Raw genomic sequence first — 24,376 nt, forward strand, 5'->3', positions numbered from 1 at the left:
GTGAACCCACGAACCGCACTGCAAGTGACTCCAGGGTGTCACACTCACCCCTGGAAGCCTACTCCTTGGCCTTTTTGAGCACTGAGGTCCACCAGCTTTATTTAACTGTAGGTGCAGGGGAAACAGCAGTAAAACAGACTGAGGAATCCCTATTCTTGTGGGCTTCCATTCTAGGGGAGAAGCTGTGACAGGTGAGGTCACTGAAGCCTTGGTTGGCCAGTGCCAGAGCCAGGTGACCTCCAGGTGGCTGTGAGGCCAGGGCAGCCCTGCCTGTTAGTTGGGGACACTGGCCAGGAGCACTGTATTCCCTGGGGTCCTTGTGCACACTGGGCACCATGCAGGTGTCTGTGGCTATGACCCCTCAGGACACATGTGCACAGGATCTCAGAGGACGTGTCTAGGAGCGCAAGGGCTGACACACAAAGCAAGTGAGTCTTCAGACTCTACCAGAACATGAGGTACTGCTGTCCAGAGTGGCTGTACTGCCCGCACTCCCACCAATGGAGTCCTCGAGCTCCCGCTGCCCGGAGTCCTCACCTGGGTATCACCAGGCCTTTGGGCCTTAGCTCACGGGATGAGGGTGCGGTTGGGACTCACCCTGCTCCCCCCGGCAAGGCCACCCGCCACTGCCACTTACTCTTGACGTCCAGCTGGGCGGCGTACTTGGTGAAGCCCTTCAGGCAGACCTTCTCTCCGATGAGGGAGAGGAACTCCTCAAAGGCCGGCCCGGCCTCCTCGTTGTTGTACATCTCCTCCTCCGAGCTCTGGCCAGCCTTGCAGTAGAGGATGCCCACTTTGTGTTTCCGGCAGAGCTGCGGAGGCGAGAGCGGCATCAGCGAGGCAGGCCAGGCAGAATGGAGGGGGGCATGGAACAAAGCAGGCTCTCTCGGGCGCGGAGCCCAGGGAGCTGCCGGGGTCACACAGGAATTCAGTGCTACAGCCAGAGAAGAAAAAAGGCATGGGGGCACGTCCCAGTTGTCCCTCTCCCACCCTGCCATTCCAGGGAGGCACAACAAGGTGCTGGTGCCGCCATTCTCATGCTTTCTACAAGAGGGCCAAGGGCGGCTGGCGACACCATTCTCTCAAGGGAAAGACCTTGGCCGGCTTCCCACAGTAGGTGGACCGGACCCGGCTAAGGTTCTGCAAAAGGAAATTCTGGAGGACTCAGTCTAGTCGACATTGTTTTTTAGGGGGTGAGCCCTTGATAACCATGTTTTTTTTTTTAATTAATTAATTTTATTTATTTAATTTTGGTGCGTTGGGTCTTCGTTGCTGTGCGTGGGCTTTCTCTAGTTGCGGCGAGCGGGGGCTACTCTTTGTTGCGGTGCGTGGGCTTCTCACTGTGGTGGCTTCTCTCTTTGCACAGCACAGGCTCTAGGAGCGTGGGCTTCAGTAGTTGTGGCTCGCGGGCTCAGTAGTTGTGGCTCAAGGGCTCTACAGTGCAGGCTCAGTAGTTGTGGCGCATGGGCTTAGTTGCTCCGCGGCATGTGGGATCCTCCCGGACCAGAGCTCGAACCCGTGTCCCCTGCGTTGGCAGGCAGATTCTTATCATTGTGCCACCAGGAAAGTCCTCCATGTTTTTTTTATGTATCCCTGATTCCTCTGTTCACTGGTGACTGGACCATCGACAGTCATGTGACCTAAGTGTGGGCCAGTCAGAGGCTCTACTGGGGCTGAGAGTCAGCTAACTGGGGCCTGCATGTGCCTATAATCCTAACAGTAATTCTGTGAGCTGTGGGAGGGCCAGAGAAGCAGAGGGAGGCAGCGTGCAGTGAGGGAGAGGGAGCACGCACACACACGCGGGAACCTGGTGGCTGTTTTGTTCCTAGACTATTTCCCTCCTAAGACCCAGTCACGTTCCGGCTCTTGGCACCCCTAGAATTTGATAGGAGACCACTCCTTTTACTGGAACTAACCTGAGTGGGTTTCTGTTCTTTGGAGAAAAAAACAAGTGACCAAGACAGAAGAAGGTACCGGGAGCGGGGCTGCAGGCTGCTGCCCCAGTGCCCCCCCACCCCCCTCCCTGGGCCCCGGCTCACCCCTTGCTCATCGAGCTTCAGCAGCTGCTCCGTCACCTTGGGAGTGTTGAGAGCCAGCCGCAGGCAGTGGATGTTGAGCTCGGGGATGACATACTCCAGGGCGTCCTTCAGGGGCAGGCCCCGCCCTGTCCCATGCTTCATAGCTGTGGGTGTGGCATCCTCCAGGATGGAGCCACGCAGGGTGGTGAGCTGCTCGAGGAAGAGGAGGGAAGGTTAGGAGGCTCTCAGGACTCGGGAAGGGATGAGAGCACATGCGGGTGTCCTGTTCTCAAAGCGACATGTGGGATGGTTAGTAGCCTGGGCTCTGCCAGAAAGCACTAGGTCTGGACCAACTTGAACTTGCTGCCTCCTGGCTGTGTGTTCTTGACCAAGTGACTGCCTATCTGTGAGCCTCAGCTTCCAAGGACTGTTGGGAGAACTAAATGAGATAGTGGATGGAACATCCTTCATTTGTTCAACGAATGATGAAAGAAGAAAGACCCCTGTCTTCCTGGAGCTGACGTGCGGGTGAGGAGATGGATTATGTCAGGTAATAAGAGGTATAATGGATAAAACAAGCTCCACAATGTAGACACTCAAACAAACACTCTTACTGTCATTATCAGAAATAATATTAGGTGTACACTTATTACCATAAGCTCTTATGTAAAACACCTGCCTGCCCTGGACACTGGTACCATCTTGGATCTTGAATTGTGACACTGGTTTTCAACCTGGTTTCCTGATAAAATCACCACCAGTGGTTCTGATTCGGCTGGTCTGTGGTGGGGCCCAGACATGTATGTATACACGCACGTATGTATGTATACACACACGTATGTATGTATACACACACTTACATATTTGTATACTTGTATACTTACACACACACACTCACTCACTCTCTCTCTGTCTCTCTTTTTTTTTATTTTCTTGTGGTACGTGGGTCTCTCACTGTTGTGGCCTCTCCCGTTGCGGAGCACAGGCTCCAGACGCGCAGGCTCAGCTGCCATGGCTCACGAGCCCAGCCGCTCAGTGGCATGTGGGATCTTCCCGGACCGGGGCACGAACCCGTGTCTCCTGCATTGGCAGGCGGACTCCCAAACACTGCGCCACCAGGGAAGCCCCTCTCTCTTTTAATACTACTCAGGTGATTCTGATGTGAAGCCAGGGTTGAAAACCTGAGTCAAGCCAACCATGACCATCTCATTCCTCTTACGCAGATGTTGCTTTCCAAGTTTTTCCTATAGTTGGCTACATGACTAGTTCCAGGCAATGAGATGGGATGGGATTCCGCTTGGGGAGGACGTCTAGGGCAGATTTTCTTCCCTGGTAAAAGGAAAGCCCCTTTCCACCTGCCCATTTTTTCTAAGGACACTGGTATAAGGATAAGATGTTTGGAGCTGTGGAAGCCATCTTGTGATCGTAAGTAAAGAGACAACAACAACAAAAATTACACAGAAGTCATGTCCTGCCACTGCCTACCCCCAGACTTCTTGTTAGATAATTAAAATAACCCCGTATTTGTTTTAGCTATTGTTAGTCATGTTTTCTGTTACTTTGCAGACAAAGCAATTTCTAACAGACACATCTTAATAACGAGTCACATTTATGAAGGCATGGTTCACTGCACTGTATTCCAGGAATGACAGCAGCTATCTAGGTATAGGTCTGTTCAGGGGAGATTTTACTATCTCCATTTTACAGATAAGAAGACTGAAGCTCTAAGAGGTTAGGTGCCTTAGCCAAGGTCACCACAGCTAAGTGGCTGAACCAGGATTCCAACCCAGGTCTGACGTCTCCAAAGCTCATGATTTTTCTCTTTGAAATATTTTTTTAACTGTGAAATATAATTCATAAACAGAAAAGTATACAACACATATAAGTACAGCTCAAGGAATGATCAGAGTGAATACCTAGGTATCACCACCCAGACCAAGAAACACATTACTAGACTCCGGAAACTCTTTCGTGCCCCTTCCCACCTCCCTAATGGCAGCCCTATCCTGACTTTTCACACCAGAATTTATTTCTGCCTGCTTCTGAGCTTCATGACGTTTGTATTCTTTTCTATCTGGCTTCTTTCTCTCAATGCTATGGATGTGAGATACGACCATGTTGCAGTAAGAGGCTGACGTTTTTACCCCAATGGATTTAATCCATCCTACTGCTGACGAGCACGGAAACTGCTTCCAGCGTTTGACAACTGTGAGCAGTGCTGTTAGGAACATTCACGGAAGCATCTCCTAGTGCACATGGACACATTTTCGTCTGGGTTTATACCTAGGAGAGAAATTGCTGAGTCACCAGGCATGTTAATCTTCAATTTTACTGAACTGCCAAATCGTTTTCCAAGTGGCTGTACCAATTTACACCCCGCCAGCCCCGTCTGAGAGCCCCTGCTGCTTCCCGTCCTCACTATCACTAGCGCAGGCTTCCATCTACACTGTGCTGCTGGCCGCCAGGCTCCGCTGTGCTCTGGGTGAGGCACGGCAGCTCCAGCACCACAGCGAGAAGACTCCCTAGTCTTCAGCAGAACAGGGAAAAAAATCCTCCCCCAAGGGGATTGCTATCAGCACCCAAAATACACTTGGGGCTACGGTTTAAAGACTAGGGAGGATCGGCGTTAACTGGAAAAACACGCTCACCCCAAAAAGTCAACAGATGCAAGAGGTGGCAAAAATGACGTGTCATGACACTGCCTCTAAGCAGACAGCCTAACCCTGCCAAACAGGACCTGGGCAAGAGGCATGCGTGTTAGGAATGAATGATCTCATGGTTGGGAGTTCCCAGTTCTGGCTTTGGGAATTAATAAACAAACCTCTCTTAGGATAAGCCGGATACTCTTGAAATACATCACAAAAAACTGTGATGTGGATGCTCTGCCCTGCCAATCTGGGTGGCCCTGGGATTGTGAATTTTGATGAATGCACCAACGGGATCAGCGCCTTTCTATCCTGCTGACAGTGCCCTCTGCTGGGGCCAAGAGACAGCGTGGACCAGAAATCCTCATCCTCTTCCAACACTCGAGACAGGTGGCCTACCGCCACATTTTTGGCTCTGAAGACTTGACCAAAAGCCACTGCTTGAAAAGCTCCCAGCTTTTCCTTCTCTGCTGGCGATAATAAGTAGGGCACTGGCAGGCTGCAACGTGTGGCCACCTCTGCTCTCCACCTGGTCCTGTCCACCATCATGTCCTACCTGGACTGTGACAGCAGCCTTTTCCCGGTCTCCCTGCACCTGCCCCGCCACCACCCCACGCCGGTCCATTCTTCCCGCAGCAGCTTGAGTCAGATGGTGTCTCTCCTCTGTGCAGAACCTGCTGACAGCGTTCCATCTCTCTCCCAATAAAATCTACACTCGCAGGACTTCCCTGGTGGTCCAGTGGTAAAGAATCCGCCTTACGATGCAGGGGACGCGGGTTCGATCCCTGGTCAGGGAACTAAGATCCCACATGCCACGGGGCAACTAAGCCCACATGCCACAACTACTGAGCTTGCATGCCTCAACCAGAGAGCCCACCTGCCGCAAACTACAGAGCCCACGTGCTCTGGAGCCTGTGCGCCACAACTACAGAGCCCATGTGCCCTAGAACCCACACACAACTAGAGAAGAGAAAAGCCCGCACGTCGCACTGAAAGATCCTGCATGCCTCAACGAACATCCCGCGTGCTGCAACTAAAACCCGACATGGCCAAAAGAAAAATTCAAAAAAAAAAAACCCTTGCCTTAAAACAAAACCAAACAAAACTACACTCGCTGCTCAGGCTGCGAGACCCTGTGTGCTCTGACCCTTGATGACATCTGGCATCACCTCACTGAGCTGTGAAAGGGATTCAGGGCCACATCAGCAAGGAGGTTCCCATCGGCACAGGTTGTTCTCCACCAGCTACCGACCCAGATGCATCCCTGCCTTCCCCTGTGCTGCGTCCACCCTCCAAGAGCTCTTCCTGGGAGGTCACTTGGGAGTCAGTCTGCCTCGGTTCAAATCCCGGCTCTCCCCCTTCTCTAGCTGTGTGACTCTGGGCAAGCTGCTGAATTTCTCTGTGCCTCTTCCCTTATCTATAAAATGGGGAATAACAGTGCCTGTCGCAAAGGGTTATAAAGATTCAAGAAGATAATCCATGTACGGTGCTTTTCCACCACTGTATCTGGCATACAGCGAGCACTCAATGTATGTGTTAGCCATTATCACATTACACACGTCGGATGTTTTTACACAAAGCCATATGTGTGTTAAAAATTTAAAGAAAAGTTAACCTTAATAGGAAGCTACAGTTTGTTTCTCCCCCCACTTAACAGTATGCTTTGGAGATTACATCACACCATCATCGGTGCCTACTGAACACAAGTGAGGTCCCAAATGAGGTTCGCTACTACACTTGCTTTTTACGCTTAATACAAGATTTTTCCTTTTCTGCTTTGTATACATATATACTGTTTAAATTCTTAATGAGTGCCTGTTACTTTTTTAATAAAGAAAGAAAAAAAAAATCTAAACCTCTAACCCTCACAAAACTAAGGCTTGTCAAAAACTCATATCTGGGGCCAAAGGGAACCCACCGAGCCTGCTGGGCCGAAGAGTCCCCGGCTAGCTGGCATTGTGTTCTGCCGGCAAGGGGCTCAGGACAGGGCAGCCCTGGCCTGGAGCTTGTCCTGTCCAGGCTCAGGGTGGGTGGGGCTGATGTTTCGGCGTGTGGTCCTGAAGCCCAGCTCCAGTCTGTTCCCGCCCCAGCGGGAGGCTCAGAGCTGCCAACACTCCCATCCCATCTGCTGGGAGATGTGAGCCCACTCGGTCTGCTTGGCGGCCGGGGGCGGCCATCTGGGGCAGGCCAGCCGGCTGGCTTGGAAAACAGCCTGGGCCCTTCGCTCTGGCCCCCATGCCTTGGTTAACCGGAGCCCGAGATGTGTGTGTCGACAGGAGAAGGGCAGAACTCTGACCATAAGCTGAACCTTCACTCCCCAGAAAGGCCCTCTGACCTTTCGGGAAACGGTGACAACACGACAGCAGCGTCATCACAGTATCTGCCGCTCAGAGCACTCACCACCCTGCAGCCTTGTGCTATACCACCTCGTGCGTGCCGGTCCAGGAGAACCTTCCCGCCTTTCCAGGACACAAGGAACAAACGGTACGAAGTCTATTTTACAGATGAAGAAACTGAGGCATCCAGGGGTAAAGCCATCTGCCTAAGCTCACAAGGCTAGTGAGTGGCAGAGCCCAACCGAACCCCAAGCTGTCTGTTCCCAGAGCCAGAATACAAACTCAACCCCACAGGGAGTGGTGAGTGGTTAAGAGCACGGGCTGGGGACACAGGCAGTCTGGGTTCATATCCTGGCTCTGCCACTGGGGGACCCTCACGAGTGGCAGCCCTAGGCCTCAAGAGTCCTCATCTGTAGAATGGGGGGAATGGGACCCACATCATGGGACTACTGAGAGAATCTGAAGGGTCAATGCATATAAAACACTTGGAAGAGTGCCTGGCAGGAATATGTGCTAAAAGTGTTAGCTATTCTTATTACTACTGTCATTACTACTTTTGGGTTATGTGACTCTCTGCCTCCATGGCAGGAAGGGCCTTAGGAAGGGGCAAGGCAAACCTTGTTGGCCACTGCCCCTACCTCCAGATGACAGGATGACGAGGTCCTCAGGCCTTAGTGCCCAACAGGCGGCTCTGCAAGGGGCTGGGGCCAGGACTGAGTACACGTGTGGTCTGCACGTGTGTGAGGGGCAGAGAAAGGCCTGCTTGTGGCCATGAACCTCACGGTGGGCCAAAAGTCAACGGGGCTGACTGAATGTGACAAGGGGACAGGAAACTGAGACCTCTCCCAACGGCTATCCTCACTGGGCTCTCCCCAAGTGCCAGGCCCAGCACTGCCTATTTTATATGGGCAACCTCACCAAGCCCACACTATGGTCCTGTGAGAGTGGGATTCCCATGGGGGAAACAGAGGCTCTGAGAGAAGAAGCCACGTGCCCAAGGTTTCACAGCTGCTGAGTGACTGTGCCAGGCCTGGTCCTGCCTCAGGACCTTTGCACTGTATGTTCCCTGTGTCTGGAACACTCTTCCAGATGTCCACATGGCTCCTCTCATCTTCTTCAGGTCTTTTACTCAAATGTTCCCTTCCGAGTGACACCTCCCTTGACGATCCTGTCTAAAAATCTTACCACCCCCGCACTTATCTCTCTTCCTTGCTTTACTTTCCACCTTGTCATCATGTACCACGTAGTATAATTTACAAGAGTATCTACGTATTGTCTGCCTCCCCGGCAAAAATGCAGTCCCATGAGCATCTCTGCTGCCTTATTTACAGTTTCCTCAGTGCCCAGCACAGTGCTGGCCGGTGGTGGTGCTGAGTGAATCTCCGTGGAGTGGATGAACCCCAGGCCTGTGCCCCTGAGCTGCGAAGGCCCTGTGCCCAGCCTGGGGTGGATCAGAGGCTAGTGTGTGGGCGCTGGGCGTGGGAAGTGAACGGAAGCAGGAACGAGCCAGGAATGGCACCAAGCCAGTTTCCAACCTACTGAATAGGAACCACAGCAAAGTGAGTGAATATACATAATCGGTGTAGAAAATGCCTGACACACAGTGTTGAATAAATCTGCAATATAACAGCAGCTGTAATATTATTGATTAGTATATGATGGCTGTTGTCATTTCACCTGGCAGCTCCCCACATGTCATACGACACTTGGATACAGTGTGAGCTGTCACCTCACATTCTGCCCTGGTGTTCATCTGGCCAGAAAGGTGAGGAGAGGGAAGGAGGAGGGTGCTGGGGAGACTCAGGGGCCGGTGACCACCTGTGATCTGGGGCACAAAGTTTTTGGGGCTGCCTCCCCTACGCTGCCATCTGTGCCATCCCATTCCCCCTCAGCGGGAAGGTCTTCGCAAGGGCATGCGGCTACGGCCCTCGGTGCAGCATCTGCCGGTCTGGATGAGGTCCAGGATCGGCCGGCCCCACATCCAAACTCCCTGGCAGTGCCTGCCTGTTGGGCTCCCATGTCTGTGCAAAAGCCCAGGCCCAAGGGGGATGGGGTAATGCAGGGGTGAGGGAGATCCATTTGGGGGGCCTGCCCAGCTGATGATTGCTCCTTTTCTAAAAAGGTCTTCCTTTGAGGTCTTTTGGAAGTCTCTATCATTTCTACTGGCCTAGCTCCCCACCTTTTGCTGAGGAACCGCCCCCCTACCACCACCTGTGGGTGGCTCTGACAGAACTGTCGATCACAGTGCCCAGCCCGGCCCCTGGACCCAGGGTGGAGCACATGTCCTAGATCTAGACAGAGTCCTCTATCATCCCTGACAACAGTGACTGGCCCAGGCTTGTGATCCAAGCAGAGCCAATCAGAGTCCTTCCCAGAGATTCAGCAGATAAGAACGTGGAGGAGAAAGTATAAAGATGGAAAAGATTTGAGCAGCCAGTCCCCATTTTCCCATGACATGGAGAGAGCTTGTTGGTAGCAGGAGAGGATGACATTCACAATGCAAAAAGCAGCAGAGCCACCTAAGCGGGAGAGATAAGGAGGCAGAGCTCTGGTGACATCATTTGAGTGCCTGGGTCCAGCTATGCCTGAAGCCATTCCTACCCCTGGATTTGCAGTTACATAAACCAATGAGTTCTATTTCTGGCTTAAACCAGATAGAAGTAGATTTCTGCCACTTACAACTTAAGAGTCCTAATCGAGCAGGGTGCCCCCAACGGGCCTTGTTCCCTAGCCACAGCTGACATTTATTCCAAGGGAAGACCTCTGACCAAGCCAGGACAATGGGATCCTCTATTCTGAATGAGTAGGCAGGCTGGGCCTGTTTTGAGCTGATCAACATCAACGGCAGTGCCTACTGCTGAGATTCCCCAATTCCTGCCCTGCCCGAGACTTGCTGCCTTAGTTCTCCTTTCCACTCTGCAGGGCATCTCACAATCCTGAAAGAATCCCCTATATCTCTCCCTTTATTTTTTATGCTCATCACAGTTAATCTTTTGCAAATGTCAGAATCTTGGGCTCTGCAGTCAGACACACTGGATTCCAATCCTGGCCACTTAGTCACCGATTTCAGACATGTTTCTGAGTCTCAGTCTTCCCTTCTGTAAAATGGGGAGACTGACAGGATTGTTCTCCTGAGGCTGTTGGAAGGATTACGAGTTGAAACAGGGGAAGCACTTACCCACAGAACCTGGCACAGAGTAAGGGCTCATAGATGTGAGTGGCTGTGATTTATGTAATAATAACAATAGCAATGGGACCTACCTCGCGGGTCCGGAAGATGATCCTGTACTGGTACTGAGGCCCGTGGTCCTTGTGGTCCTCCAGCTTCTCCCGCTTGATGCTCACGGCCACTGGTCCCAGCTTCTCGTCCACGCCAAAGTAATTGGCATGCTCTGAGAGGGAAGAGCAGGTGAGCTCAGAGTCAGCTCTCTGGGAAGGAGGGGTGACGTCCCATGGCAGGCCTGCTGAGAGGACAGCCGGGGAAGGCTCTTGTGCAACCCGTACAGAGCTCTTGTGCAGGCTCTTGGGATCCTGGTCACACAAACCTCACGGCTGGTCACGATCACACTCAATGGAGAGACCGTTAAGAGGTTAAAGCCCACCTTACTATACCCCACAGAAATTTCCCGAGTCTCAGCGCTCTCATCTGGGAAATGGGGGGCCCTCACGCTACCCATGATTCATAGAGCCGATGTGAGAGTGAAACGAGGCTACGAACCAAAAACGCGTAGTGCAGTGCGTGCCATGTTATAAACCTAGCTTCACTGTGATTATCCCATATTTGCAAATGTTCAGCAGCTTAGCTGCCAATTAGCCCTCGTGAAGTGGTTAGATTCTAGTCTAGAGAGGCTTTTGCCCGGCTGAAATCCGGGCCCTGGACTCATTAGATGTGTGGCCCAGGTCGCTTGATGGCATTCTCATCTGTACAACGGTGTGAGGAAGGATGGAGCTCTCTCTCAGCCGGTTGTAAGGACTAAACAGGTTAATAAGCATGGAGCACTCAGCACAGGGCCGGGCACAGAGTAAGCACATGAGATGTGTTGGCTAGTACTACCCCCAGGGCATGATGTTTGTCACAGAAAAGGACCATGATTCCAGTCCCCAAGCGTCACCTTTATCTAACCATATTTCTATAGACGTAGGAAACTTAAACACTACTCTCTTTTTCCTTATGGTGACAGAGACTTTACCAAGTCATGGAGGAAGTCTCCTGTTCTCTCCCCAAAATGACAGCTGTCTCCCCTTTTTAAAAAAACATGCTGCTGTCTTATAATCCTTCCAGGCAAACAGTTCTAACTGATATATAACCCAAGTATCTCCTGCTTGTGGTAGATGCCTACCAGCAGTCTGTCTTAAGTCCACGAAGTCAGCAGCTACGCACTGCCAGAAATTCCTTCCCACCCCAGCGCTCTCAATATTTAAATGTTGGTTCCTATTCTCATAAGATGCTCTTGGTGAATCAAAGGCTTATCTAAGGCTCAAATTGTGTGTTAATTAATGGTCCCAATAAGAACAGCACCTGCAGTGGGTTAAACAATCTCCGCAGCTGGTCAGAGAACAGAATAAGTGTGCTCCACAGATATCAGTTCATTCTTGAAACAGCTGCAGGATCTGTTTTGTTTTCCGCCAATGCATACCCAGTACCTTGCGGTCTTAGCCTAGAATAGGCAATCGATAAACACTGACCAATGACTAACTTATTTATGAGTTTCCAGGGCTACAAAGAAATCATTTTTTTAAAGAAAAGCTTCTTTTTAATGCTCCATGATAAGTACTATCTGCCTGATGAAGAACTGTTTTGATGTACAATCTTATTTGATCCTAACCACAGTCCTTCCGCGTAGGTATTCCTACGTGCAAGTTGAAAAGAACGTGTCCTCTGTTGGTTAGGTAGAAAATTAATATAATATAAATGCAAAACCAGGTTTCAAATCCTCTCAGCCTTACTTTCTGGCTACTAGATTCGTCAGTTTCAAAGAGCGACCCTGTCACCTTCTCCCATGGGTTGTAGATTTGTTCACGTCTCCCTGTTGCTGTTATTAGTTTTTTATTTATATACCCCTCAAACAGGTTGCCAGGTATACAAAGATTCACAACTATTACAGTTTCTTGGTAAATTTTTAAAAAGTCAATAAGAAATGGCCCTTTTGGTTCTTCTAACAAAGCTTTTAGCCTTGAAATCTGTTTTGTGTGATACTGATGTCACCTCACCAGTTTTCTCTTGGTTAGTGACTGTCTGAACTTCTTTTTTCATCCCTTAATTTTCAGTCTCTGTGTCATTTTGTTTCTGGGCATGTGATGCTGCTACAATCATCTCTGTTCCTCACATGAGGACATGGAGTCCAAGGGGTAAAATGTGTCACGTAGCTAATAAGCTATGAAAAAGACATCCCAAACCCAGGGCTGTCGGACTCCAACACTGGTGGACCTCCAGAGGCTGTACTCTGGACGATCTAGTTGACATTTGTTGTATTTGACTAGGATACTGCTTTAAAAAATTTTTTTAACTAGTTGCTGTGGAGTACTGGCTGCCTATCCATTACCTATTCTTCCCTTCTTTCATTTTAAGAGAAACCCTCTGTTCTTGGAGGAAGAAAAGAGAGGGGTTATGTCTACCTAAAAACTAACATTTCCCAGCCTGCCTTGCAGACAGGTGTGGCCAATAACCAGAAGCAGTTGGCTGGGACTTCTGAAAATGTTCTTTACAAGGGGCTGACTTGAAAAAAAAAAAGGTAGGGGTGCTGACTTGACATTTTGCCCGAATCCTTTCCTCCTTTTCTTTGCCTGGAAATATGGATGGGATGGCTGGAACTCCAGCAGCCATCTTGGACCAGGAGACCACCCTGAGGGCTCGGAGGCCATGCACTAAGGCTGGCATTCCACTGTTTCTGAGGAGTAACCATACCAGTCCTGGGCTGCACATCTCCAGACTTCTTTATGTGAGACAAATAAACTTCTATGTTGTTTTAAGCCTGTTACTATATCAATTCAATTCTGAATTGATATAGGAGAATCCATACTAAAAAAATCTGAATTTCAGGAGAATCTAGAAAAATTGGAAAGGCTGGCAACACTGAGCTTGTCTATACTTCCTGATGACAACAGTGAGCTGGAGCTGAGCAGGAGCTGCCCTTTGTGCAGCCCCTGCCTGGTTTGCTTCCCTCTATTGCCTCCTACCCAGTCCCCGAGGCTGCCTGGGTTTGTGGTCTCTGCCCTATGCTTTGCTGCCTCCTAGGATTGTCTCAGCACTAATGAACTTAACCATGTGTGATGCCCGTGTTAACACCCTCCAAACGTCAACAGCTCCGCCATCAAAGGGAATCCAGAACCTGCCAGCTTCCCCCCCCTCCCCAAGGCTCCCCTAGACCTCCCTATCATCGTCTCCTGCCTGGACCACTGCAGCAGCCTCCTCCTCGGTCTCCCAGCTCCCCCTGCCCCCACAGCCTGTTCCCTAGAGGGAGGCTGAGAATACCTGAGTCAGATCAAGGCCCTCTCCTGCTCAGAACTTCCCTGCGGCCCCATCTCACTCAGGGTAAAAGTGAGAGTCCTCACTGTGGCTCACAAAGTCCCACATGATCTGCCCCTGTCACCTGTCTCAGCTCCTTCCACTCTCCCTCAGTCACTCTGTCCCAGCAACACTGGCCTCCATCCTATTCCTCCAGTGTTCCAGGACTATTGCACTTGTTTCCCATGTCAGGAACACTGTCCTCAATCTCCACAAGCCTCCCTCACCTCCTTCACCTCAGTACTCAAAGGGCACTCACTAGGAGGCCCTCCCTGACCATTCCCTACTGAAAATGCAACTCCCAGCACTGACACTGTTTCCCTCTTCCCTGATTTACTTTTCTCCACCGCACTTGCCACTCACCACACCTTAGATAGTTTACCTATTTATCTAGTTTTATTGTTTGTCTTACCCCACTAAGACATTAGGAAGACAAGGTTTTTGTTTCAAGCTGGTCAATACTGTATCCCCCAGCTCTAGAACGTGCCCTGGCACATAGCTGACCCAAGCACATATTTGCTAAGTTAATGCATATCTACTGTTTCATGTAGCTCGGGGTTTTAAAGTGCTACCCATGTGTCATGTGGCTGGACTCCCTGCATCCTCACAGCCCCTCTCTGAGGGAGTTCTTGTGTCTTTCTGCACCCTCGGTGCCCAGGAAAGGGCCTGGCAGCGAATCAATGAGCAGTGACAGTCTCAGAGACCAGGTGCTGCCCACCTGTCTGCCCCCACCTCACCTTTGCCCACGAAGTAGTCCTGGTAGTAGCGGGCGCCCAGGTCCACGTGCTCGATGCTGTACTGCCGTGGGCGACTCTGCGTCCTCTGCTGTTCCTTGGGCACCTCCAGCACCGAGATGCTGGCGTTGGTGCGGCAGGCGCTCAGGGCGGGCTCCGGAGGGCGGCCCTCTCCGCCGCCCCCACCGCTGCTGCCCGTGGAGCCCGCGGCCGCCCGGGAGAAGCTCACGTTGCGCTCGCACTCACCGCCGATCTCGTTGCGGAAGTGCGGGCAGCTGAGCAGCAGGTCGTTGCTGTTGTCGTCGCCGAGGTCCTGCTCCAGGTTCTCCTTGCAGTTCAAGTCCTCCGTGCTGGTGAAGGCGGGGTCCAGGCCGCCGAGGCTGTGGGCCCGCGACGCCGTGAGGGATGCCATGGCCGAGGCGGCCGAGGCCCCGGTGGTCGTGTTCCGCCGCTGGGCCGTGGACGCCCGGTTGGCGGCCGCCTCGTTGAGGTCGAACAGCATACTCTGCACGTCGAAATGGGCGAAGCTCTTCTGGCAGACCCACGGCCTGCTGGCCTCCGGGGGGCTCCGGCCGTCCTCGGCCTCCCCGGGGCACCGGGCCGCTTCGCCCTCGGCTTTACTGCTCCGCAGCTTCCGGAAGATGGACGAGTCCACCGCATCCCCACCGCCCAGGCCCCGCGTGGACTTCTTCCGGGCCTTCTCCTTCTCCTTCATGGGCTGCAGTGGCAGCAGGCCGTCCTTGGCGGGCTGCCCGTTGCGGGCGTCCCCCTTGGCTCCACTGCCACCCCCCGCGACGTGTCGGCCGGGATCGGCCCGCAGGAGCTCAGTGAGGCTCGGGGCACCCCGGGCCTCGGGCTGCTCGCTGCGGAACTCATTGAGGATGTCGAAGAAGCTCTGCTCGGGCACGCCCTGCACGTCGATGGAGGACGTGCTCCCATACTCGCGGAAGAGCGGCAGCGCCCCCGTGTGCCGGGCGCCCCGGGGCTCCGCCGCGTCCTCCAGGTCGCACTCGCTGAGGGTGATCTCGCTGCTGCTGCGGTGCCGCAGCGGGAGGAAGGCCCTGCCGGGGGACCGGGGCCACCCGTCCTGGAACTCCACATCCTTAGACCTTCTCCTGGAGAGTCGGTGGAAGGCTTTGGACCCTGAGGAAGCCGGGGTGCTGGTGGGGGGCTGTCCGTTCTGTACGCTTCTCATGGAATGGGCCACCTTTGTGGCCTTTGTGCCATCTGTGTCCTGTGAGGGGCTGGGGTTGTTCTGTTCTCTCAGGGCCTCCCGCTTGGGTGGCCAGTCGGCCACTCTTGCCCGCACGCCCATCTTGGGCACTGCAGGGGTGGTGGGACTGGGGCGGGTGGTGGCACTGGCCGGGCTCTCACCCACAGGCTGGGGCATGCTGCCGTTCTGGACCCAGAATCCCATGGGAGCGTAGTCCCCTGTGTGCGGGCCGGGGAGGACATCGGCTGCCCTGGTCCCACAGCTGACGGCCAGGTCCACACCATCGTTGGGAATGGGCCGATAGGTGGCCATAGTCCACGGGCACTGGAGTGCTACTGGCCCCTGAAAGCTGTAGACTAACTTTATGGGGTCCCCTGGCCCTCAGCCATTGTTCAGGGCCACCAGTCCCAGGATGAAGGATTCTGGCCCCTGAAGCCTTTCGGGAAGGTTGTGAGCCTGTGGAGTCCAGTTCTCCACCATCGCTGTGGACAACTGAGCCAGGACAACCTCACGAGGCAGGCGCTGTCCCGGGGCCTCCAGACTGAGTGGCTCAGCAGGGCCGAGCAAGCAGCAGGTGTGCGCGAGGGCTGGCAGGCTGCAGGGGTGCCTTCCCTGCCATGCTGAAAAGGGAGAAAAGGCAAAGGTGAGATGTGATGTTATACTGCTCCCAGAGAATGACCTTTTGTTTTTGACAGCTTTACTCATTTAAAAACAAACAAACCACAAAAACCGTTTTATTATGGAAAATTTCAAACATACCCCAAAGCAGAGAGAAGGACATGATAAGCCACCCCACCAGCTTCAACACTATTAACTATTTGCCATTCCTGTTTCATCTGTTCCCCTACTCCTCCACTTTGTTTTTGGCACAATATTTTAGAATAAATCCCAGACATCAGGCCATTTTACCTATAAATAATTTAGCTTGTATCTCTAGCATATAAGGCCTTCAAAAAAAAAAAAAGTAACCACGATACCTTTATCATACCCATCTAGATAAATAAGAATTCTTTAATGTCATGTAATACCCCCAACTGCATTACATTTCCCCGCATTGTCTCAAAGATGTCTTTTGAAAGTTGACTTGTTCAAATCAGGATCCAAACAAGATCTGCTTTGGCATATATATTTCTTAAGTCTCCACTACTCTACAACCCCCCCTCCCCCATCTTGATGCTATTTACTTATGGAAGGAATGAGGTCACTTGTCCTGTGGCGCTTCTCACTTTCAGGATCTGGCTGGCTGTTCCCTGTGGTGTCATTGCACATGTTCCTCTGCCCCCCATGAGTCCTGTCTACTGGTGGTTGTACACAGAGGCTGCACGGTTGTCCATCTGTTTTGTAGTCCACCTGACCAGCCACCCCGCCAGAAAGGAAGTGAAAAAGATGGAGGAGTCACCATGAGCACTGGTGGATTTGGGGGAGGGAATGTCTCTAGAAATCTATGTGATTAATAAATACTGATACTATGAGAGCTGGCAGATCAGCTCCTATTGCTTCTTTGCTGACAGGTCCCAGTGGCTTCTTACTGCATTAGAATAAAATCCAAATTCCTTCCGCTGGCTCATGAGCCCCACAGGACTGGCCAGTCTCCCTGTTGTCTCTCCCCAGCCCCAACTAAGGGATGTGCCTCTCCCATCACACTGGCCTTCTTTTCTGTTCTTCTGACATTATCAGGCCCCATCCAGGATATGTGGGTATCCTTCCTCGGTCCTTCACCAGGCTGGTTCCCTAACTTGATATTCATTCTTTAATGAAACCTTCCCAAACCACTCTAGGAGCCTTTCTCTGTCACTCTGCTTTCTTCTTTTTCCTTAGAGATTACCACTAATTGAAATTAGTTTGCTATTTACTGGTTATCTCCATCACTAAATTATCAGTTCCAGAACGGCAGGGCTATCTGTGTTGTTCACTGATGTAGCCCCAGCTCCTGGAATAGTGTCCAGGACACTTGTTCACAAGTGTATGAATGAGCGAACAGACAGCCTCCACCTGACCTGATGTGTTTAGTGCATCCTGACTTGCGGACCTCTGGGGAAGGGAGTTCATTCTTCTTCTGCCCGGCAACATAAAGTACTCTGCAGGATCACTTCCCTTTGTCTCTACCCTGAGCTTCTGGAAGATGAAACCCTCAGTGGGGAAGGAAGGGGAAAGTAGATCATGGCCTGCGGCAGAAGCTGCTGCTTGTCCCAGCAGCTGTACCTCTGTCTCCTGCCAACAGTACTGATTTTATTCGGGGCAGCAGAGTGCTGGGTCGGCCTGGGCATCTGACTCAAGGTGACTAACAATTACTTTCCCTTGGAATATGGAACTGGACATGGCCATTGTGAGTGATGTGACTGACTCATGTGAGTCAGTGAGTGTTGGTGCTTTCTGAGTAAGTGGAAGGCCTCCTGTGTGAGCATGGGTATGAGTGTGTGTGTGTGTACGTGCACGTGTACACGTGTAGGAGGCATTTCACAACTCAAGCCTAGAGGTATGGAGTTAGCTGGCAGAGAGCCACCGCCGGGGAAGCATGAAGCAGATTCATGGAGCAAAAAAGAAGGGGAGCCTATAGCCTCTGAGAAAGTGAGAACCAGGTGAGGGGAGAGGTGGGGCTGGGGCACAAAGCGCCCTCTTCCTGGTTCCCCATGAGCATTCCTGAAGGTACCACAGGGAGGCATACAGGGGAGGTGGCAGAGAAGGGGCAGGAAAGTGGAGAGTACCCAGGGTTGGGCTGGTTAGGGGAGATGGAGGCCAGGTGAAGCCGCGGGGACCTGGACGGCAGAGGCGTCCTCTAAAGAGGCAGCTGGGCCTCAGCTTCTGCAACCAAGCCTTGCAGGCATGTGGATGCCTGATCATGGGATTTTTCAAGAGAAACCAGAAATCTAGAACTGTATGCAACATCTCCCAACCTGAGAAACAAAAACAACAGCTACGACAGCAACAAACTAACATGCAGAGATGACCTCTAAAAGGATCTTCAAGAAACTGCTCATGGTGGTTGCCCCTGGGGAGGGAAACTGGGTATCTTTCCTCTCCACTCCCAGCCCCATCCCTGCTTCATTTATTTTCTTTAGTACTTATAATCACTTATGTCTCTGATTTATTCCTGGCCTCCCTCCCCCCATAAGAATGTGAGCTTGTATAACTGATTCACTTTGTTATAAAGCAGAAACTAACACACCATTGTAAAGCAATTATACCCCAATAAAGATGTTAAAAAAAAAAAGAATGTGAGCTACTGTGTATCCCCAGGATCTGTGTTTTGGAAGAAGGGGCAGAAAGGAGCCTTACTTTTTATTGCACACCACTGGCTACCATTTGCATTACTTACATGTATTCTTAGTCAACAGATGAATTACCAACACACACCACAATGAGGGCCAACAAAGTAAGTACGTGGGCCTGATTTGAGCAGGGGCTGCTGGTTTGTGACTTTCGGTGACTGGTCTTCAGCTTCGCCAGAGATGAGGGCCTGAGGGCAGCCCCAAGCTCTGCTGGGCCCCAGATCCCAGGCCAGGCTGGGGTATCCCAACCAGCTGAGGGCACTGTTGGCGCCGCTTGGCAGCCCAGCTGTGCCCTTGGGTCAGCCTGGCAGAGTTCAGAGGATTAGTCCTTTGAGGTCATGTTTGGGCTGGCTGGGAAACGCAGTGGCCCCGATGCAACCCTGACTTGCTTGTGCAAACACCTCTGACAGATGGGCTTTGCTGATGGCATTTTGTTTCAGCTCAGTCGGAAACCCCCAATTCGCTTTGCTCCCTTCTATGAAAACACACAGATGTTCTTGAGGCCCCGGTCTCTGCACAAATCCCTTCCCCGAGCAGGTGCAGCTGAGTCTCTTTGTGACGTTCACAGACTGAGTGTATGATACCCACAGCCTCTCTGGGATTCAGGGACCAGTACACACTGGTCCCTCTCTAGCTGTCTCTGTCGAACTCCCTCTTCCTAAAAGCACTCTGATCTTCCTGATGGGGAACCTCTTTTTATGAGAGCCAGACCGCCTGGGTTCAGATACTGGTGTGCCATGGACTGGTTACTGAAACTGTGACTCAATTTCAATCCGTAAAATGGGGATAATACCATCTACCTCATGGTCCCTGCTATCATCACCATTCCTTCGCATATCTTTGGCAGGAGTTCTTCCCCGCAATTACAGAAGCACAGCCAGGGGTGGGCACAGGACCTCAGCAGAGCATAAAAGGCTGGAGGATGTCCTGCAGTAGCGGGGGATGTGGATCTGACTTTTCCTACATGTCACTTGCTAGGGGCCCTGGCGTTCCTTTCTTCCAGTGTTGCTTGGCTCCTGCCTGTTTTCTACAATTGCTCCTCTGGCCTCCTGTTGATTCTGTAAGCCACTGATAAATCTGCCTCTGCCCAAGACTGTCAAGCAAGGCTTTTGCTGCCGGCATCTGAGGACCTTGACTAAGACATGGTGCTGTGTGCAAAGAAGGCAGCTGCAGATGGTGGAGGGGAACAAATGGGGCCAAGGCAGTGGCACAATGAGAAGCAAGTGACAGTGGGTGAGTCAGGTGGGAGGCATTTGGCTGCAAGTAACAATACCGTCCAATGGTGTCTTGGGCAATGAAGACATTTCATTATCTCATGTAACAAGGAAGCCAGATATGGCAGCTCCACGCTTGGTACAGGGAAATGACGTCAGGCGTTTTCTCTTTCTCCCCCACTGCTGTCCCGCAGTGTGCTGCTGGCTTACATCTTTGGCTTGTGGCCCCGTGGTCACAAGCTGGCAGCCACAGCCATGCCTCTCACTGAACTACTGGCGAGGGGTAAAGAAAGGGATGATGTAAGAGTGTTCTTACCGATCTGACCCTAAACAGGAAGGAGAACATTGCCAGAACATTGCCCCTCCCTCCACAGACATTCTTTTATGTCTCATTGGCCAGGATGTGGTCCCTTATGGCCACTCCAGTTGCCAGAGAAGCTGGTGAAGCCAGCCAGAGTCTATGATCATCCTGATTGCCCATGGGCCACTGAGGACTCATCCCTGGGGCTGGCCACACTGGTTCCCAGAAAACGTCAGGGTCTGTTAGAAGAGCGGGCAACTAATGGTGTATCTGTGTAAGAGCTCCCAGACTGTCATTTGTAAAGAAGCTGGGGAACTCTGAGCTAAGAGGATGCTTCCTTATCAGGCCCCCAAAGCCTGGAGGCTAGAACAGCAGGCGGACAGGCCAGCACCATGGCCCCAGTGTCCTGGCTCTGAAGGGCCCTGCTCTGTGGGGTCACAATATATGCCGGAACCTCACAGAGCAGAGGAAAAGGGAAAAACACAAGCCTTCCAGTGTTAGACATTTGTAGTTTGCCCCCCTCCATGACTCCTTTTTCCAACAACAGCCCAGATTTCCCTTTGAGAACCTGCCCGCTCTGACCTCTACCCAATGGGCTAGAGGAGGGCTTCTTCTCAAGGTCAGGAACAAATGACACAACCCAATCAGAACCAGAGACCTAGTGATGTCCTTGCTAGAAGTGCTGGGGCTGAAGACTGTGCTTTTCCCTTTTACCCCGAGCTGGAGAGGATGTGAAAGATGGAATCACTGTAGCCATCTTGTGACCATGAGGGGAGAACCATCTGTGAAAGGGGCTGAGTTACAGACAATCTGGGGGCTGTAGTCATCATTTGAGTCTCTACATCAAGCCTGGACCTGAAGCCAACCCGATTCCACTTCCCACCTCTGGACATTTTAGTTACATGACAAAACAACGTCTGTAACAACAGCTACCACGTGTGACCCTTCTGTGGTCCAGGTCCTTGTCTAAGCACCCGACATTTGTTATTTCTCTTAACCCTCACAGCAGCTCCATGAGGTAGATATCATTATTATCTCCAGCTTACACACGAGGAAACAGGAAGGAAGGAATGTGTCCCAGACTATATGACTATGAGGTGGCAGAGCTGGGACTGACCCCAGCTGCTTCATTCCTGAAGGGAGGCAGTCCTGAGCTCAAGCACCAGCCCTCCCAGTGATCACAGGCAGACTCCTGCACCTCATGATTCTCATTTTCTTCAGTGGTGACACACAATAAATTATCTCCAGATACAACTGCTCTTCTGAGTTCCAAACTCAGGTACTTACCTGCTTACTTGACACCACCACGTCTGTATCTCATATGCACTGCAAACTGAACATTCCCAGCCTGACTCTTGACCTCTCCCAACCACAAAACTTGCTCCTTCTCAGGACAGTCAGGACGGGCTGAGCTACATTACACTAACAAAGGACCCCAAGTGCTCAGAGGCTTACACAACAAGGGTTTGTTTCTTGTTCATACCGCATGTCCATCATGGGTTGGCCAAGGGCCCCGCTCATGTCAGCTTTGCTCCCAGTTGAGGGAGTAGCCCTTCACCTGAGACCCTGCCAATCTCAGAGGGAAAAGACATGGTTGAACCATGCAATGGCCCTTAAAGTTCCTGCTCAGGAATGACACGTGTCACTTCTGCAAACTACATTTTATTGGCCAAATCAAGACAAGAGATGTCAACAGGGTGGTACACCAGAATATCTGTCAGAACAGGAATGCAACTGGCCATCTGCTTCCTCTGCATCTCAGCAAAAGGCACTTACTTCCACCCAAGGGCTCAAACTGGAAACGTCAATGTCATCCTTCACACTTCCTCTCCCTCACTCCACACGTCCAATTCACCACCCCACGTCCTGTTGACTCTCCCCACAGCATATCCGAATCCATCTTTCTCTCCCACCAGCCCTCTGGTCTGAGCTGCTGTGACTTTCACCGGTTCACTACACCACAGCCTCACTGGTGTCTCTGCTTCTGTTCCTGTGCTCCTAAGGGCCCTTTTCCGCACAAAAAAATTCAAAACCTTCCTCTCAGTCCTCCAGGCTCCCTTTCCTCTTCCCCTTGCTCTTGGAGCCCAGGCCACAATGTCCCTCTTTCACCCTCACACCCATCTTCCCTGCTGTCTCAGGACCTTTGTACATGCCATTCCTGCTCGCCTTCCTTTACCTAGGTAATTCTTTCTCAAGACTCAGGACAAATGACACTTCCTCCAACTAAGCTTCGTTTCTCACCAACCAGTTCAATCCCCAACCTGAGCTCTCTGCATTTCCCTTTGGTGGTACCTGCATCAATATATGTAAGTAGAGGCCTCCCTGGTGGTCCAGGGTTAAGAATCCGCCTTCCAATGCAGGAGACATGGGTTCGATCCCTGGTTGGGGAACTAAAATCCCACATGCCGCGGGGCAACTAAGCCCACGCGCCGCAACTACTGAGCCCACGTGCCTCAACTAAAGAGCCCGCGTGCCTCAACCACAGAGCCCACACACTCTGGAGCCCGCCTGCCACAACTAGACAGAAGCCCACGCGCCACAATGAAGAGCCCACATGCCACAAGGAAGATCTTGCGTGCCCCAACTAAGACCCAATGCGGACAAAAATGAATAAATAAATATTAAAAATATATACATATATGTAAGTAATTTACCACGTAATTAATTGTTTGCCATATATGAAGTTTGTGAGGCACTGAATGTGAGTCACTGCCTGCACCTGTGGCACAAGCCTGACACACAGTAGGCCATTAATAAAAATCTGCTAAATAAATGAGTGGATGAATGACTTCATTCTGGACCAGGAAGCACCGTCTCAGTTGGGGTCCATGACCTGAGGGTAGGTAGGGCTTGCTTGGTGCCCAAGTGTGTCTGCCCCTGGGAAGAAGCTGAAAGTAATGTGTTGGGGGGGAGAGAGAGTGTCTGTGTGCGTGTGTATGTATGCTGCCCCTTCACAGGCCTTAGATGAGATGGTTGCTAAGTAGGTATCCAGGGCCTCCATCCTATATAGCCTCTGTGTCCAGGGCTGCCCTGGTCTACTCCAGACGTTTCTCCTTTATGGAAACATGACCCAGTCATTGTGATGGGGGCTCAGCGGGACCCGTGAGCTCTGGATAGCTCAGCGTTGTGGCACCAAGTCTGAGGGCTACTCTCAGAGGCTCACGGAGAACAATGACTCCTCCAGGGACACAGTGGCGATTCAGCAGTTTCGGGACACATACAAGTCATTCATTTGTCCAGTAAGAACTAGTTAGTCCTTGGGCTTCCCTGGTGGTGCAGTGGTTAAGAATCTGCCTGCCAATGCAGGGGACATGGGTCCGAGCCCTGGTCCGGGAAGATCCCACATGCCGCGGAGCAACTAAGCCAGTGCGCTACAACTAGTAAGCCTGCGCTCTAGAGCCCGCGAGCCACAGCTACTGAAGCCTGCGCGCCATAACTATGGAAGCCTGTGCGCCTAGAGCCCGTGCTCTGCAACAAGAGAAGCCACTGCAGTGAGAAGCCCACGCACCGCAACGAAGAGTCGCCCCCACTCGCCACAACTAGAGAAAGCCTGCGGGCAGCAATAAAGGCCCAACGCAGCCAAAAATAATAAATTAAAAAAAAGAAAAAGAACTAGTTAGTCCTTAAAACTCATTCATTCATTCACTCACTCATATAACAAACACCTACCACATTCTTTTTTTTTTTTTTTGGCTGCACTGCGGGGCTTGTGGGATCTTAGCTGCCCGACCAGGGATGAAACCTGGGCCCTTGGCAGTGAAAGCGTGGAGCCCTAACCGCTGGACCGCCAGGGAATTCCCACATCTATCACGTTCTTACAAATCATTCAGTCCAAAAAATTCATTCAGTCAAAAAAAGCACTAAAAACTTATTCACTTATTCACCATTTACTAGGCATGTATAATTCATTTATTCCACAAACACTAAGCACTTAAAATCCATTAATTTATTCAATAAATTTCTTAAAGCATCTACTATGTGCTGTTATAGGAGCTGAAGATATAGCCCTGAGCAGGGCAGACCACGCTCCCCACCCCTTAAGAACTTACTTCCAGTAGAAGGAAGCCAGAGAAATAAGTAAACAAAGACAGAAAACAAGGGAACTTCAAAGGGTAGTCAGCCATGTAAAGGAATAAAATGT

The 24,376-nt window shown here is 51.6% G+C and overlaps 1 protein-coding gene across 17 annotated transcripts in view; it reads right to left on the bottom strand.

Moving 5' to 3' along the window:
• SIPA1L3 (signal induced proliferation associated 1 like 3) overlaps positions 1-24,376 on the bottom strand; it is a 237,412-nt gene that overhangs the window by 81,428 nt on the left and 131,608 nt on the right. For all 17 annotated transcript variants that reach the window (XR_016390937.1, XR_016390938.1, XR_016390939.1 and 14 more), the window contains 4 exons: positions 14,242-16,071; positions 10,261-10,391; positions 2,040-2,228; positions 638-812 (listed from right to left, as the gene is read on the bottom strand). Coding sequence is in view for 14 of the 17 variants with exons in the window: in XM_022586228.2 (XP_022441936.2) it covers positions 638-812; positions 2,040-2,228; positions 10,261-10,391; positions 14,242-15,763 (2,017 nt within the window). In the remaining 3 variants the exon portion in view is untranslated. The remainder of the gene's footprint in view (positions 1-637; positions 813-2,039; positions 2,229-10,260; positions 10,392-14,241; positions 16,072-24,376) is intronic.

Source organism: Delphinapterus leucas, chromosome 20 (assembly GCF_059928025.1).
Source record: "Delphinapterus leucas isolate spDelLeu-1000000601 "Yukka" chromosome 20, BTC_Dleu_Yukka2, whole genome shotgun sequence".
NCBI classification, from domain to species: domain Eukaryota; kingdom Metazoa; phylum Chordata; class Mammalia; order Artiodactyla; family Monodontidae; genus Delphinapterus; species Delphinapterus leucas.